This window comes from Anabrus simplex, chromosome 1 (assembly GCF_040414725.1).
Source record: "Anabrus simplex isolate iqAnaSimp1 chromosome 1, ASM4041472v1, whole genome shotgun sequence".
In the NCBI taxonomy this organism is placed as follows: Eukaryota; Metazoa; Arthropoda; class Insecta; order Orthoptera; family Tettigoniidae; genus Anabrus; species Anabrus simplex.
Window position 1 is genome coordinate 798,271,391 of NC_090265.1, and position 18,245 is coordinate 798,289,635.

The 18,245-nt window shown below is 39.4% G+C and overlaps 1 protein-coding gene across 5 annotated transcripts in view; it reads right to left on the reverse strand.

The window, feature by feature from the left end:
- Positions 1–18,245, reverse strand: part of Cbl (E3 ubiquitin-protein ligase CBL) — a 468,900-nt gene that overhangs the window by 93,278 nt on the left and 357,377 nt on the right. For all 5 annotated transcript variants that reach the window (XM_067136287.2, XM_067136286.2, XM_067136285.2 and 2 more), the window contains one exon: positions 7,517–7,668. In XM_067136287.2, coding sequence (XP_066992388.2) covers positions 7,517–7,668 — 152 coding nt within the window. The remainder of the gene's footprint in view (positions 1–7,516; positions 7,669–18,245) is intronic.

Consider the following 18,245-nt stretch of genomic DNA (forward strand, 5'->3'; position numbering starts at 1 on the left):
CACTCTTGAAATGTATTTTTTTCTAACAATGCTATTCAATTGTTTCTTTTAATACTTTTGAAAAATTTGGCCAGTTTACTTGACAAAATTCCTTTCTCACTTTCAATAATTGCTTTCCTTCTCTCCTCTGACTTGTAGCACATTAATGAAGTCACTGAGAGTACACGACTGAACTCAAAAAACTAACTAAAGGTATTAAATGTTCAAAATATGACTGCAGGAACTACTGCTTGTTTGCGTCAGTACTCTGACGGGTCCGGGTTAGTCATCAGGTGACAGTAATGTGCTAAATGCATGACTGCTCAATTAATCAGCCGGTCACTCCTTGGTGATACAGAAGTTCCTTTCACTAGCCCCTGAAATATCAATACACATTCCATTCTGAATTTAGCCTATTCTTTTTGGATTTGTAGCACTCAAAAATTCTTTTCTAAAATTCATCCCGTCCTACTGATAACATGAGACTCGTGTGATGGCAGTACTCCGTCCACTAATGTGCCCGCGCCTTACCCACTGCCCTCTACAAACTCCAATAAACTAACACAATCGGCATCTCACCCAGGTGATATTTTATTTCAAATATATAATACATATATAATAATAATATATAAAATTTTAAGACACCTTGGACTACACCCCAAATTAATAAACATGATAAAATTGACTCTCACCAATACCAAGTCAAAAGTGAAGTTTAGGGGTGAAACATCAGAGACATTTGAAATTAAAACTGGACTACGGCAGGGAGATGGGCTCTCACCACTATTATTTAACTGTGCTCTAGAAATGGTAATGAGGGAATGGTTTAGAAAATGTCCCCCCAAAATAAAGATTGGCCGAAAAATCAAAACAAATTGCCTGGGTTTTGCTGACGATTTAGCATTACTAGCAGTGGACATAAAAGAAGCAAAAACCCAGATATCAGAACTTCAAAACATTGCAAATAAAATTGGCCTCAAAATATCATTTGAAAAAACAGAAATTATGCCCCAAAAACCAACACAGCTAAAAGAAGTCACCATAAATGGTAATAAAATCAAAATAGTAACTCAGTTTAAATATCTTGGAGAAGTAATAACACATAACTTAAATGAAAAATCTCAATCCAAGTAAGAACAAATAGATTAGCTAAAGCACAAAAATTAACATGGGATATCTACAAAAAGAAATGTCTATCAATAAATACAAAAATAAAACACTACAACACAGTTATAAAACCGGAAGCTACATATGCAGCAGAAACACTCTTTTACCTGAATAAACAATCAAAGACTGACAGACTTCAGAAAATTGAAAGGAGGATTGGAAGAACCTGTATCAACAAAAAATATCAGAAAGATGGACAGTGGCGGTTAATACCTAACAAAGTCGTGTACAAAGAGCTAGAACCCATTACAGATACTATGCGTAAGAGGAGACTGGGATTCTTTGGACATATCATGAGGATGCAGGACTCGAGACTTCTGAAACAACTAGTACAACACAATCTCGTCTCAAAAAATACCACAACAGGATGTAAATGGATCAGAGAAGTAAGAGAGGATCTGAAGGAAATAGGCCTTACAACAGAAGACACCAAAAATAAGATAAAATTGAATACAAAACTCAAGAATACAAACCTCCGCTTTACCCTTACACAAAACAAACCAACAACACGCACATTTTCAACTGAGGAAAGGGCACGAAGATCGGAGCGTCTGAAGAAGTACTGGGAGGACCGCAAAGCCCGAACAATCCCTTCAAAGAGACCTGAACGACGGACTGACTAAAGTGATCCTATGTGGTCATAAAAGAAGAAGAAGAAGAATACAGCTTTTTTCTCAAACTTAAATGGTGTTGGCCTTAATGCATAAAACAGCACCAAGTTTACGCCAAAAATGTTGCCTTATTCTCTGTTGACGTGGTTTATTTTGTTTGATGGTAGGCAACATAGTAGAAGGGTTGAGGAAAACGCATTTATTGCAACCCACAAATTTGAAGTTCTACTGTATGAATTCAGCTGGGTTAGATGCTGATATTTATAGCCGTGTTGCGTAGTTTCCTTCTTCAAGTACCAGCAGTCAGCCAATATCACTACGTTCCTCTGTCACTGGTATCTTCTTTCCATTTCCTTTATTTGTTGGTGGAATCTTCACCCTGCTCATCCATCACTCGGGGCTCCCAAATTGTCAGGGAAATGGTCCAGATGATTCTTCAAGAAATGGAGTTTTAAACTCATGATGACATTTCTTGTGAGCTCAGGATGCAAGAGCTATGTAGATACAAAACGTACTGCACAGGATCGACCCAGTTGGAAAAGACTCATAGCAGGGGTAAACCAGTCATTAGACTGAATTACTCAAAGAAGAAGAAAGATGCAGCCAAGAGCTTGAAATAGTTTCACCATGTTTTAACAATTCACATCTTTTATGTTTCCCAAAAATGTATTGACTACTTCTCTGAAAGCACACCATGCCCAACATTAAACATCAATCATAGTACCCAAAAATGCAGTTTCCTTCATAAGGAGCCTAATCTGCAGTCCAAAGCATACTCCCTTATTTATTTTAGCTTCTGACAAGATTGGAAATCTTTTGTTTAAATACTCAAAAGCGCATACCACATTTGTCCAGCGCTTTTACAAATTGCTTAATGATACTAAGTTTGATATACAAAGCGGGAAGTAATATTTCCATTAGGATTAACCTCATCATCATCATCATCTTTTTTTGTTTTTTGCTAGTTGTTTTAAGTCGCACCGACACAGATAGGTCTTATGGCAATGATGGGATAGGAAAGGCCTAGGAGTTGGAAGGAATCGGCCGTGGTCTTAATTAAGGTACAGCCCCAGCATTTGCCTGGTGTGAAAATGGGAAACCACGGAAAACCATCATCAGGGCTGCTGACAGTGGGGCTCGAACCCACGATCTCCCGGATCCAAGCTCACAGCCGCGCGCCTCTACGTGCACAGCCAACTCGCCCGGTATATCATCATCATCATTTCCCTTTATCCAGCTGTAGCCGGGTAGGGGCAAATATGGTTCCTCTCCACTTTCTTCGGTCTTTCCACCACTCCTCCTCCAACACTGTGTCCCAGTCCAGGTTTCTTTCTATAATGCTACGTTGGATGGTATCCTTCCATCTCAGTCGTGGTCGTACACGGCCTCTCCTTCCTTGGATTTGCATTTCCATCACCTTTTTTGGCATTCTTTCGTCGCTCATTCGCTTTATGTGCCCAAACCATCTTAGTCGGCTCTTCTCTATTCTATCATTCATTTTTTCCACTCCAATTTCTTCCCGGATTTTCTCATTCCTTATTTTGTCTCTTCTACTCTTCTGTATCATACTCCTCAAGAACTTCATTTCGGCTGCCTGTATTCGACTCTCATCCTTCTTTGTCACTGTCGAAGTTTCTGCTCCGTAAGTTGTTATGGGTACATAATACATCTTGTACATAGTATCCTTTGCTTCCGTTGGCACATCTTTGTCCCATAACATATTTCTTACACTATGATAGAAACAACTTCCAGCTTGAATCCTTTTACTAATCTCAGCATCCAGTCGAGCATTCTCCATTAATTCACTCCCCAGGTATTTAAACGTTTCCACTACTTCCAGGGGCTTGTCTGCAAGTCTAATCTGACCTTTCCCTTCTTCCTCCCCTCTAGTCATAACAAGAGTTTTACTCTTTTCTACACTTATTTTCAATCCACATTCTTCGATCTTCCCATTCACCACATTCAACTGTTCTTGAACCTTCCTGCCGTCTTCTCCCCAAATGACAATATCACCTGCAAATAACATCATGTTCATTTCTCTTCCTCCATATGCTGCTTTTGCTGTTCTCATGATGTCATCCATTACTATTATAAACAGGATTGGTGATAGAACACTTCCCTGTCTCAGCCCACTAGTTATTTTGAACCAACTTGTCCTGCCAACTTGTGTTTGTACACAACTACAACATTCCTTATACAATGCCATGATCTTTTTTATTAATCCCTGTCCAATCCTTTTTGCACCAGACTGTCCCAAACTTTCGTTCTGGGGACACTGCTATATGCCTTTTCAATGTCAATGAATGTCATCACCATATCATTCCCGTACTCCCAATGCTTTTCCATTAGTTGTCTCCTAATGAAAATGGGCTCTATTGTTGACCTTCCGCTTCTGAAACCAAACTGATTTTCCTGTATCTGATTCTCAACCCTCAACCCTATTCTACTTTCCAGTATCCTTTCCATTATCTTAGCAACATGGGATATTAGAGTAATTCCCCTGTAGTTCTTCAAAACTTTCTTATCACCTTTCTTGAAAATTGGGATGATTATTCCTTTTTGCCAATCCTCAGGGACCTCCTTATTCTCCCAGACATTCCTGAGAACCCGATATGTCCACTGCAGGCCTACAGCTCCAGCTGCCTTTATCATCTCCACTGAAATTTCATCCATTCCAGCAGTTTTTCCATTTTTCATCTTTCTTACTGCCATTTCAATTTCATTCATTGTAATTTCTTTATCCATTTCTTCATCAACTAATTGCCTTTCCTGGTCGTCCATTGAATGACTGTCATCCATTCTTATGTTCAGCAGCTTCTGAAAATACTCTCTTTGTTAAAGGAAGCACTGGCTTTGTTAAAATTATGCCACCTTCATCCTTCACAAATCTGGTGTTTACTTGATCTCTCTTTTTGTTTCTTAAGATACCATACAGTAATTTCTTGCTGCCCTGCGTATCATCTCTCAATTTCTGTGTGAATAAGGCCCAGCTTTTCTTCCCCCACTACTTTCTTGGCCAAATTCTTTGCCTCCACATATTTTCTTCTACTTTCTTCAGTCTTAGATGTTTTCCATGCTTTCCATGCCATTTTCTATTCCTTCACTTTAATCTTTACCCTATCATTCCACCAGTGTGTTTCTTTGTCTTTCACATTTCCTGATGTTCTACCACACACCTTTTCTGCACATCCAACCAGTGCTTCCTTAAATCTTTTCCATTCCTCTTCAACATTCCCCACCTCTGTCCTGGGTACCAAGGGTATTATTTCCCTTTGAAGTTCTTCTCGTATGCTTTTCTCCTTCAACTTCCATACTTTAATTCTTTTCTCTCTTTTTAATTGGGGTTTTTCAATCTTTCCAACTTTCAATTTTCCTATCACAACTCTATGATCTCCACCAAAGGCTTCTTCAGGCATGGCTGTTACATCTACAAGGTTCTTCCGGTGTTCTTTCTCTATTATTATATAATCAGCCATGGTCTTTGTTCGTTTGTCTCCCCAACCATACCTTGTAATCTGACTGTTCTTCCTCCTAAACCAGGCGTTTCCAACAATCATTTGATTCCTCATGCAAAAATCCACCAACAACTCGCCTTCTGGATTTACATTTCCATATCCAAAGGGCCCTACAACATCTTCCTTTCCTTGTCTTTCCATTCCAACTTGTGCATTTAGATCTCCCATCAATAGTACTTATCTTCTATCTGTCTCTCCACTTCCTCTAAGAAGTCCTCTAGATGTTCATCTATGCAACCAGTTTGTGGGGCATACAACTGAAATAGATCTTTCACGCCACTTTCAAACTGGAGTCTCATCATCATCATCCTATCGCTGACGTACTCTGACTGGCACAAATTACATTTTTCCCTCCAGGAGTTAAACTTTCCCTCTTAGGCTACTCTTTCATCATCTAATGTTTATCTCTACTTCTACTATCCCAATGACACAAAAAAATCAAGGAAATTTTGTGTAACCTGCTTGTTGACCTAGCAAAATAGCAGTTACCTTTAGGTCTTCACACAACTGCCACTGATGTTCCTGGTAGTTAATTTTTTCTATAATCAACTGAAAATATTTGTAAGTTTCTTTCAGAAAAACAGAATACCCAATGGGAATTGAAGGAAATTTGCTTCTATTATGTAGAAACATGGCTTTCAGGCTTTTCTTCAATGCATCAATAAATAAACACTAGTCATTACTATCATAATTTTCACCACCAAACTGAAGAATTAAACCTGGTATATCACAGCACCTGACTTTCCATTTTGAAAAAATTACAGAATTCTTCCTCTCGGTTCCTGTACCATCTAAGGACCACTTCCTGGTGCCAGCATTTTCTTTTCTTTAAATCTTGATCCCGCAATTTTACACTTTTCCTTGGTAAGACATAAGTACCACACAAAATCGTTCAGCTCTGGCTGAGTAAAAAGCTGTGGTTTGTCTTCTAAAGTGAATGGAGAGAGATCATTCACTTCAGAATATTCTGTAGACTCACATGAACTCGACTGCTCCACATCCTCTAGTTGCTTTGGTGGCACGGACACAGGAACGGGAATAGCTGGACTATGTGGCACAGGCGTAATAGCTAATTCTAAGCCTTCAGGATATTTTATTTTTGATTTATTAACTTTGTTGTATCCCAATACAAGCGAATATTACACTCCGACAACAACTACGGTGGTATTATGCGAAGATACATTTATCTGAGGGCTATGTTTATCTTATCTTTTCTCAGATATTTTTATGAGCTAATGTGTTTTGGCACTCTTCACTTCAGTGCTATCATTGCTAATAGATATATTGCTTCCCTTCACCATGTTGGTCTTGCGTTTTCAAATCGCACAACCCTCCGAGAATTTTAAACACATGGCCGGCCAAAGATAAAGAACTGAGGGTGAAAGTGGTGTCCTGTCTCACAAAAATATTATTTGCGTAGGTTTGCTTTTTTCTATACACTATGAAGTTTACAAAGCATTAAATCCAATACGATAGAACACTCACGTATTTTATTTCCACCTAGGGGTGTCTTGCCTCCGCAGTATATTTTTTCCAGGTAGTATGTCATAATATTACGTATTCCAATGATGCAATATTTTTTTGTATATGACATAATTATGTTCATATTTCTGTAAATTTGCATAACATAAGAATTATAAGAAAGGTATCGTTTTTTACCGATATCTTGTAAACGGTACATGATAAAGCATTGCTGTCTTTTTCACTGAATTCTATACATTCTTCACATATTTTGACACCTGGTAAAAATTTTCAAAATATGATGAAATTAATTCAAATTTTCTTAAATTTGCATTAAATCTCAAAGAATGATTAGTACAAAATATCAAATTACATAAAATCTGTACATGTTCTGGCAAAATGTTTGGTGCTTTTGAAATCAGCACATATTTTTCCATATGAACCACCTATTTTCACCAAAACCAGGAAATCATTGCAGGCTAGTGTTATCCAACTGCTAGTCTTAACACTAGGAAAGTAACAAGAATAATACTTCTTTCTACAAGTAAAAATTGAACACACATACATACATTATGATCATTTAACATGAAAGTGTACTGGTCATATCATTATGAAGTATGAAAAGAGCTTGATGAAGCTTCTCAGAAAAATGAACTAATTTACATATTATCCAATAAGAGATCACATATTTTGCAACTGGCAAGGGAATTATCAAATTTCTTACAGCAGCTGACAGTGAGTTTTAGTTCTTCCAAATCTAATGCAAGTCTCCAGTTTATGTACCTGGGGGAGTTCGTGGGGCTGCCCAGCGTCGGTGAAGCTCGTCGTGGCGGGAGAGGTGGTGGAGGAGCTGTACACATAGGAGCTGCAGGAGCTGTGCTGCGACGCTGGAGTTGGGGAGACGGATGTGGCGAGATCATGGGGCTGCGACCTCCCTGAAAAATGGCATACACTAATTACAGAACAGTAACTCTCTTTTATAATTTCTTTTGGACACATGAATAAAATGGAATAGATAAAGAAACAAACAAAACAGTACGGCAAAGCATGAGGTTGGAGTGTGTCAGAGAAAACTGGTAACTTAAAGAGTTATGTAAAATACATTTATGGAGTGGACTGAAAATACAAAGGCATGACATCATTTCCAAGACCACCTGTTGATATATTTACCAAGGAAGTAAAGATGAATGGATGTTTTACACTCGTCAAGCCTATTACCAATACTCTGCATTCTTAGAGGGTATGAAATTCCTTGTATTTGAGATTATTTAAATGCTCAGGAAACATGAAAGTCTACTGGCCTTATTATGAAATATGCAAGGAGCTTGATGAACTGAACAGTTTTATAATTGCAGAACAATCAGTATCATCAGGTTATCATGCACAATCAAGAAAGTTTCAAGTGAACAACATTCCTCTTGGATTTCAATGTGTTCAAGTCGGTGCTGAATTTCAAAAATTAGGAAGGCTGTAAAACAGGCAACATCCAACATGAAGAAGACCATTTTGTTTGGCGTTTGGTTATGTAATTGTGGCCATTTGACTGAGTATCCACGCCAGAGTCTTGAACCGAGCCAACTCATAGGTTTCTATTCTATCAAGTTTTATGTTGGCCTTGCCTGACTCACCTCACCAGATGGGTGCTTCAATCCAACCTTGTTACTGCTAGTTGTGTTGTGTTTAACAAAGTGTGTGTGCACAACAGAATTTCTGGCTCACTGTAGCTCATGTAGACGCCACTAGCAGGTGTTTACAGCCAAGACATGTTTACAGTAAGTCTATTACCAAATAATTAAAAGTGTTCTCAGTACTTCTTTCTATCTTTTTCCATTCACTGTCATGAGGGCATAGTGGCTATACGGCGATACTCTCTCGGCCGTGATTCCTAGTGAATTTCAATTAACATTGAACATTATTAAAACCTGCAAACAGTCCTTGTGCTCAAAATCAGATGAAAACAGTAAATTTTTCAAAAAATTGTTTTATGTTGCACCGACACAGATAGGTCTTATGGCGATGATGGGATAAAAAAGGCTTAGGAGTGGGAAAGAAGCGGCCGTGGCCTTAATCAAGGTGTGAAAACAGGAAACCATAGAAAACAATCTTCAGGGCTGCAGATAGTAGGGCTCGAACCCACTATCTCCGGGGTGCAAGCTCACAGGTGCGCACCCCTTACCACAAGGCCAACTCATCCGGTCAAATAATACACTGTTCAAAACAATTAGAGGAACTCTTTATAATATAAAGGTGTCAACCCAACGGGTCGGCTTTGTGATTCTGCTATAGTAACAGATGTTGATTATGGACTTTGTGATTAAAGCTTCTGACAAAATGAAATTTTGAATGAGTTGGAAGTGTATCACGCTCTACTTCTCTTATGACAAGTTCAACATTGGTGACAAGCGGCTAGAGAATTTGAGGCGTCTCCTTCTGTGGTGCCCAGGTTATGCAACAGATACCAAGAGACAGGTCAGTATTGTAAAAGACTTGGCCAGAAGACAAACCTAAGACAGATGTGTGGGTTGGAACTTTAATAGTGGCAACACAATTGTGGATGTGAAACAAATTGGAATAATTAATTATTGTTCCTTCTACCACATGTTACTCTATGTCTAACCTACCTCACTGTAAACGGAACTGCCCACCCATTAAATCGTGACAATGTTGTGGCGAGAGGAAGCCAGTCTTGTGTAAGTTGCTGCCTTAAACTATTGTGTATTCACCAAGTTTAAGAAACAGAACAGTGATGATTGCTGAAAATCCAATGCGCCTGTGGCAGCACAGCAAGACAATGTCATGAAAGTCTTAGCATTCGTGGAAATGGCTCAGCTGGATCAACCTAGTGTTGGTGAAGAGGAATTGCAGGCTCTTGCCATGCTATTAGTCATAGATTGACATTAGACAATTTGCAAGTTCAGTCGCAAGATGAGATTATCACATACGACTGTGCTGTGTATTATAAAGAAGTGCCTAATAATGTGGAAAATTGCAAATCGGTGGGTTCCACATGATTTAACAGAAGCACAGCTATGGTTACGGTATACTGCTGCTCAAACTCACTTGGAGCACTATGGTTGAGAAGGAGATTATGGGTCACCATGCAAAAAAAAAAAAAATCTTCAGACTCCAGGAACCTGAAATTTAAGGTGGGTTATCATCATCATCATCATCATCATCATCATCATCATCATCATCATCATCTAGGAGTGACACATGATTCCAAGCTCACATTCTGGAATCATATTATCATATTCAGAGAGCGACAGACAAGGCAGTAAAATACATGACTGCACTTAGCAGACTAATGGGAAATATTAAAGGTCCGAAATCCAGTAAACGACGTCTTCTCATGTCGACGGTTCAGTCAGTACTTCTATATGGCTTTGAAATCTGGGCTGAATCCTTGAGATTTGCTTGGTATTGGAGGAGGATAGCTGCCGTACAACGGAGAGCGGCTTTACGTATTGCATGTGCATACCGTACGGTTTCCGAACCTGCAATCCTCACGGTGGAAGCAATAGCCCCAATAAACCTACTCGCATTGGAGCGGCATGAAATCTGGCGTACCCAAGGAGAGCTGGGAAAGAAATTTGCAAAGAAGCGTGCCTTCAGTCAACTGATGAGGCGATGGCAACTCAGATGGGAAAGTGACCCTTGAGGCAAATAGACCAAGCGACTGATACCACGCTTGGATATCTGGGTTGAAAGGGCCCATGGTGAAGTAAATTAATACCTCACGCAGCTTCTAACAGGACATGGATATTTCCAGAAATTCCTGCAAAAATTGGGCAGAGCGAGTGATGCAGCATGCATATACTGTGATGACATTGACAATGTATTTCACACCTTTTTTGTATGCGGACGATTCAGAGAAGATGTGTGGAAACTGAACTAGGAGAATTGACAACAGATAATATTATGTCGGTGATGCTGCGAAACCAGGAATCCTGGGATTGCGTGGCAGTGCATGTGGAGGACATCCTTCGTCAGAAGAAGAAGAAGGATTTGGAAGCATACGAACGTTCGTAAAGGAGAAATGAAGAAAGAAGACGTCTGAAAGACAAAGCACAATATCACCCTGAAGTAATGCAAAAGCGGTTCCGGGGTGATGACACACATCGTGGGAAAAGGGTGTGTGGTTTTTAGTGGGTAAGAATCCCACACACTTGTGGAGTGCGGACCCTTCACAAGTGTCTTTTGAAGATTTTCCATAATCCCTCATTAAAAAAAATTATTATTATTATTATTATTATTATTATTATTATTATTATTATTATTATTATTATTTATTTTCCTTAAATTGTACATGTACAATTTAGGGGTGGTAGATGGAGAAAGGGCAAGCCTCACATACATGGAAGTGCCTCCATCCTCACATGAAGGTGTACATAAACTCTACTGAATATTTACATGTATGTAGACAATTTTAAATTTACATATTTACACTCCAAACACTGTATTCTTACAATAATTATTATTATTTTGACTTATTCTATACATATTAGAGTAAGAAGACCCAGCCATTTATACTATCACTCATACCCCTGTATACACACTCATTCACAACCACTCCCACACGTGCACGCATATACATTCACTCACATTCAACTGTACTTGCACCCATCCTTCTTATAATTCTAATTTATACAAGTTATATACATAACATATGGGTTTCTATTTACATACACATTTTCTTTACCGCATGGAGGAAGTGAGGAAGAGGAAGCAGTTTACCTCAGATGGTAGAAGATTCCAGGTATGAGCAGACCTTGCATAAAAGCCATTTAAATATGAGGTTGTTCTGGCGAAGGCAGGGACAAGAGTAACTCCTTGGGCTCTCTTAACAGAGCGGTAATTAAGCTGCAGGCGGTGGAAAGGGGAGAGGTGTGTATTGTCTGTCAGGGATATATTATGGAAGGCTACGTCTATTTGTGTACATAACTGCCGGGCTGAGTGGCTCAGACAGTTAAGGCGCTGGCCTTCTAACCCCAACTTGGCAGGTTCGATCCTGGCTCAGTCCGGTGGTATTTGAAGGTGCTCAAATACGACAGCCCCGTGTCGGTAGATTTACTGGCACGTAAAAGAACTCCAGCGGGACTAAATTCCGGCACCTCGGCGTCTCCGAAGACCTTAAAAAGTAGTTAGTGGGATGTAAAACAAATAACATTATTATTATGTGTACATAATTGAGTTCACTGTTGGCAATGACCTGGCTGTGTTTAAAGGGATGTGTTTGTTAAATAAACCTTCTCCTCGTCGCTGGACACCCTCTAGTTTCCTCATATTTTCCGTTGTCTTTGGATGCCAGGAAGGAAGGCCATATAGTAGTATGGGCCGCAACAAGCAAATATAAGCCGTTCGTAGTGCTTTACTTCTTCCTCCCGAGAGACATCTATGGACAAAACCTAGCGCTCTGTATACCTTACACCTCACGTCCTCCACATGCTTATTCCATTTCAGATTGTCCGTAATGTGAATAGCGAGCAGTTTGATGCAGTTAGAAGTCAGTAGTTGGATTCCACATAGAGTAGGTTGGTTCTGGAGTGGTTGTCTAGCTCTGCTTAGTCTTATATATTTATTAAGGGTTATAAATTTCATGTTGTTGGTCCGTATTGAACTGAGAATAACATATGAGTAACAACACAGTAAAGGTTTCCACCTATTCAATACAAAATATATTCACAATATTTTAAAATTACATGGAACTAGTTTCGACCCATCTAGGAGTCATCATCAGCCACATCAAAGCAAAGATCACACTTGACGAAATCCTAAGAACATGTTAATTTTAACAGTAAGATTATTATGGAATAACAAGTGAATGTGGTAAATGAAAAGAGATGTTAGTATGGGACAGGTGAGTAATAGCTAATAAATATACAAGGAATATACATAAGAGGTTTGGAACAAAGTATAAAGGGGGACTTAATGTTGTAAAAATTATATAATCATGGAAAACAGTAAGTCCTTATAATGAAGAATGCAATGTGAAATGACACATATAAAATTATATATGGCTTAGGAAGAGTGGAGGTGGTTTAGGAGGGGAAGAGGGCTCCAAACATGTTCTTAGGATTTTGTCAAGAGTGATCTTTGCTTTGATGTGGCTGATGATGACCCCTAGATGGGTCGAAACTAGTTCAATGTAATTTTAAAATATTGTGAATATATTTTGTATTGAATAGGTGGAAACCTTTACTGTGTTGTTACTTATATATTTACACTTGTTAATATTTATATATATTTTATTTACCTCACATCACAGAGCTATACTATCCAGATTCGATTGGAATTGTACAATATCATCATTGTTTTTCAAGGCTCTGTAAATGACTGTGTCATCGGCATACTGCGCCAGGGTCGATCTTATACAATATGATAAGTCGAGGATATAAATTGTGTACAGGAGGGGTCCTATCACACTGCCCTGAATGACTCTAGAAGTAACTGCGGTTTGGTCTGATTTGGCTCCTCCGTACACAGCACACTGCGTTCGACCCACCAAAAATGACCTCAACCACGCCAGCAGTTTACCTTTAATGCCGTAGTTGTTAAGTTTTAACAGAAGTCTTTGATGTGGCACCTGGTCAAAAGCTTTGCTCCAGTCCAGAGTCACACAGTCTATTTTTTTTTTTAATTATTTGCTTTACGTCGCGCCGACACAGACAGGTCTCATGGCAATGATGGGATACGAAATGCCTAGGAGTGGGAAGTGGAAGCGGCAGTGGCCTTAATTAAGGTACAGCCCTAGCATTTGCCCAGTGTGAAAATGGGAAACCACGGAAAACCATCATCAGGGCTGCCGACAGTGTAGTTCGAACCCACTATCTCCCAGATGCAAGCTCACAACTGCGCGACTCTAACCGCACGGCCAACTCGCCTGTCACAGTCAATTTGCTCCAAAGAGAAAACTGCCAGTCATCAACGACTTTTGTTAAAAGTGTTGTGCTGGATCTTGCCGGAATTAAGCTGTGCTGCTTTGAGTTAAACAGATTTCTCTCCTTGAGAAAATCCAGCGTACATTTAACAACTAGACGTTCCACACATTTACAGACCCCTGATGTTATCGAAACTGGGCAGTAATCATCTATGTTTTCCTTATCTCCCTCCATCTTTGAAAACCGGGACTACGTTGCTTCTTTCCACTTCACAGGCACAGACCCGGTATTCATGGAATAGTAGAAGTCACTGCGATGGCATCATCCTAACAAAATACCATACTGCAATGACATATTGTTAAAACACACAATATTTCTGTAATTTTGTGGAGTACCACCTGAGACCAGCATTGCAAAGAAAGTGGCAACACTTCCTGCAGAATCCTCCCATCATGTTGCACGATAATGTGCAGACCATGTGGCACAACCTGTAATTGACTTGTACAGTCATTGTGGTTAGGAAGTACTTTTCCATCTGACATATTCACCGACTTAAACCCCTGTGATTACGACTTGATCCCAAAGATGGAGCCACTTCCAGACTGTTCCGGAGTTTTTGCAGTCGGCAGATTGCTCCATCACACCCCCACTTTTGTCTTAGTAGAAAATAAATAGTTGCCACTATTTAAGTCCCAACCCATATACATCTTCCCTCCTGCTATAAATCATATCAACGTTTTCTGGGCTTGTAGGCCATGGTCCAGGAGCATGCGATGGTCCCGACATTTCACCGAAGACTGAATTCGATAGCAGCAAAGCTCTCAGCGGAATGAAGTGGTGGTGTAATTCCACCTCATTATATAGTGCAGGCTATGGTACGCTGCTCCCTTATTTGGTCCGCCATGCTTGGGGGGGGCTGCTGCTGACCGGATGTTCTTTTGCCCATGGTTGAAGCATTAATGAACCCAACGTACATCGACATGCCTTGGCGGAGACAGGTGTACGTGTCGTCTTCATCATCATTTCAGCCTACAGGCGTCAAATCAAAAGACCTGCATCTGGCGAGCCGAACATGTCCTCGGACACTCCCGGCACTAAAAGCCATACACCATTTCATTTTCTGCTAAAAATCATTTCACATTCTGCACTGCTATGTGGAACTGATAAAATAGCAAGCATCATCTTAGAGAGTCTGTCATATTTAAGTATACCATCAGCTGATTTCATCTGACCTACCAATGTCCACCGAACATCAATTTTTCCTTTTGACAAGTATGTTTATTCGAGTTCAAAAATTTACAGAATTGGGAGTGCAGAATATCAGTTTATTCATCTAAATGTTCCGTTTCACTAGTCAGAATGTTCACAAACTTGTTACTGAAAAATCTAAGCCTAGAAAATGATGCCTTACTTATAGCAGAAATATTTGCAATTTCTGCATTAATTAAAACTTCATCTTTGAATGGAAATTTGTGTACCAGGTAGTCACATGATGAAGAGAAACACTTTCTAACAGACTTAAAGAATATGCACTTTTCCTCAGACTTCAAAGTGTTCACCAAAACAAATCCCTATCATCTGATCACAATTATCCTTTTGATTTGCTGGAGTATGATAACCTACATCAAGGAGAGAGGAGGAGCTTTTAATAATGTGTGGTTTCACAAACCTTGCCATCACATTCTTCAATACTTCCTCCAAAACGGACCTCAGTAAGTGAATGTGTGGCATACTTGACTGAAGAGCTATGTTTGGATTCTCAAAGATATCCATAAAACTTGAGAGAAAAAGGCAAAAAGATTTATGTAAATTGAACAGTTGTCCTTCATGTGACAAAGCATGGCTCTTAGTGTCATCAGTAGTTTCATTATTTTTGGGTGAAACTGATGACTGGGTTTTTCTTTTAACTGAGGAGTGTTGTGAAATGTTATGACAATAATGCACCTTTTCAGATAAACAAGACACCTCTGCACTTAAGACTGTGGTTAGGAATTTTGTAAGTCTTCCATATTCCCATCTGAGAATCCTTGAGTAAGATTTGAAAAGGAAAACCTACAACCTGTTTTCCAGTCATTGACCAGGTCAGGGATGGAATGAACGAAGCAGATATAGGCTATTAGTACGATGGGGTCGCCACTTCCAAAGTGATTTATTAACGACTGATAGATGCTATGAAATGAGAATGGAGAGTGTTGCTGGAATGAAGTTGACAGGGAAAACCGGAGTACCCGGAGAAAAGCCTGTCCCGCCTCCACTTTGTCCAGCACAAATCTCACACGGATTGACCGGGATTTGAACCACGGTATCCAGCGGTGAGAGGCTGACGCGGTGCCGTCTGAGCTACGGAGGCTCTTGAGTAAGATTTATACAGGTATATTAGTGAACAGACAGAGACTGGGCTGAAGAGCAGTCGATACTGTCAATTTTTCAGGGTGGTTTTAGAAAGGGCATGAGGACGACAGATAATATGATAGTTAACATGATCCTGGAGAAATATCTGAATAAGGAAGGAGCTAAAGTATATTCAGCTCCATTAATTTTGAAAAAGCTTTTGACACGGTGAGTAGAAGCGCGTTAGTAGAAAAATTAGGAAGGGTGGAGGTTTGACGAATGATGATCCGAGCAATTGAGGACATATATGATAAAGTCTACTGTGGTGTTAAACTGGAAGAAGGTTTAGTAAGCGAAATGACAATGTAAGATTGGCTTGAAAAAGGGCTGTAAACTATCTCAGATTCTATTTTTATTATTTATAAATGATATTTTGCAAGGACATGGAAGAAAAAAATTGGGCATGTCCTGTTTTAGGCGATCAAGAGATTCCAGGATTGATTTTTTATGACGAAGTGATATTAAAGACTAACAGGCTGGGGTTTACAGAGAAATTTAAATGCCGTTTCAGAGTATGCAAGTAAGTGGTCCTTGAAAATTAATTGTAATAAGACAAAGGTGATGGTAGTTCAAAAGAACAGGACGAGAAAGAAGAGGAGGAAATGGGTGGTCCAGAGGGAGATGATTGAAAAGGCAGAAACGTTAGAATATTTGGGGGTTCTTATAAACAAAAAAGGGAATGGGAAGATCATATTAAGAGAGCGAAATGAAGGGAGATGGCAGCTCTCTCAGTTGTCAAGTCTTTGGAGAGCAAATACCCAGGAATAAATTATAGTATACAAAGGATGGTGTTAAGCAGACTACTCCATAGGGCTGAATTATGGGGTCTGGAGGAAGGAAGGGATACGCTAAATCAGATTACTAGTAAATTTAGTAAGATGTTGATGCGACTCCCTGAGTGCCCAGCAAACGCGGAGGGGATAGTAATTTGTGGGGAGTATATGGAAGTGGAAATTGAAATTTTGCTACCAACTGCTTATCAGCACCAGATTAAAAGTATGTATGGGGTGAGCTGGCTGGTGAAGATCAAACTGTATGTGGAAAGGGTGGGTCTGGGATATATATGGTATGAGGATTGAGTGTTGGAGATTGATTATAAGGAGTGTACATCCAAATACAACGTATCTGACAGAGGAATGTCGGAAGAGAGCTACCCTAATTATGTTTAATAGGATAAGACAAGTATCGAGGATAAGTATTAGTAATGTAGATAGAGGTGCAAGAAGAGGTTTATTATGGTGGATTTTGGGCCTATACAAAAACAAGGGGTGGATTTGGAAAAAGGATAATGCATTATGTTTACTATGTGGTGAAGTGAGGGAAAATCTGCTCCTGTTAGTAACATGTAAAGAAACGAAAAAAGTGAGAGGGAAAATATTGAGTGAGAGTCAGCAGGAATTATTAAAGCAGAATGGTAATGATCAGAAAATTATTGGGTGGGTGATAAAAGAATGGAATAGGGAAGGTAATTTAAATTTCTATTTGAATGCAGTGAGAAAGGAAGTGGACGTGTGAGTAATGCTCCAGAAACACTTTGACATGAGTTTAGGCATGATAATGTATGTAGGAGTTGATATGGTTGTTTTGTATTGTTAGAATACCTGTGTTTTTCCTCGATATTTTGGGTTCTAAGTAAAGAAGGTATGATGAAATTAGAAATACAGGGCACTGAGGGTCAGCAAGATACCGGACGGAAGGGGGTTGAATCAGCAAAAGGTATTAGATAACGAAGGAGTTCTGAGCGTGGTAGCATGGCAGGTCAGGGCCTGGAGAATGCAGCCTTGTTGAGAATCTGTGAAATACGATTCAAGAACGAGGTTATGCATTGTTCTAGGTTGTGGCCTGAGAGTGTAGAGTTTAGAGTTGGACGATAAGACTTGCTGATTCAACCATGGTTTGACAGATAGGCCATTCTTCTTTGGTTTTGGTTTTGTGTTGCCGTTTTACCATCTAGTTTTGCTTTATAGTGTATTGAATTTTCCTAGTTTTGCTTTGTCCATATTTGTTTTTCTGTTTTATTTTTTCTATTTTTCTCAATAAATATTAATAGGTTGAAAAATTGTAAAATCTGGAGAAAAGAATGGTATTTCTGTATCAGTCATGTCCACAGTAACAAGGAAATGCACTTTTTTTACTTTTCCATAATTTCTGTCTCTGTATGCACACGCATCACGAGAAAACGGCTGAAGAGAATTTAATGAAAATGAGTATGTAAAGTCGGGGGATGAGCCACTACAATCTAG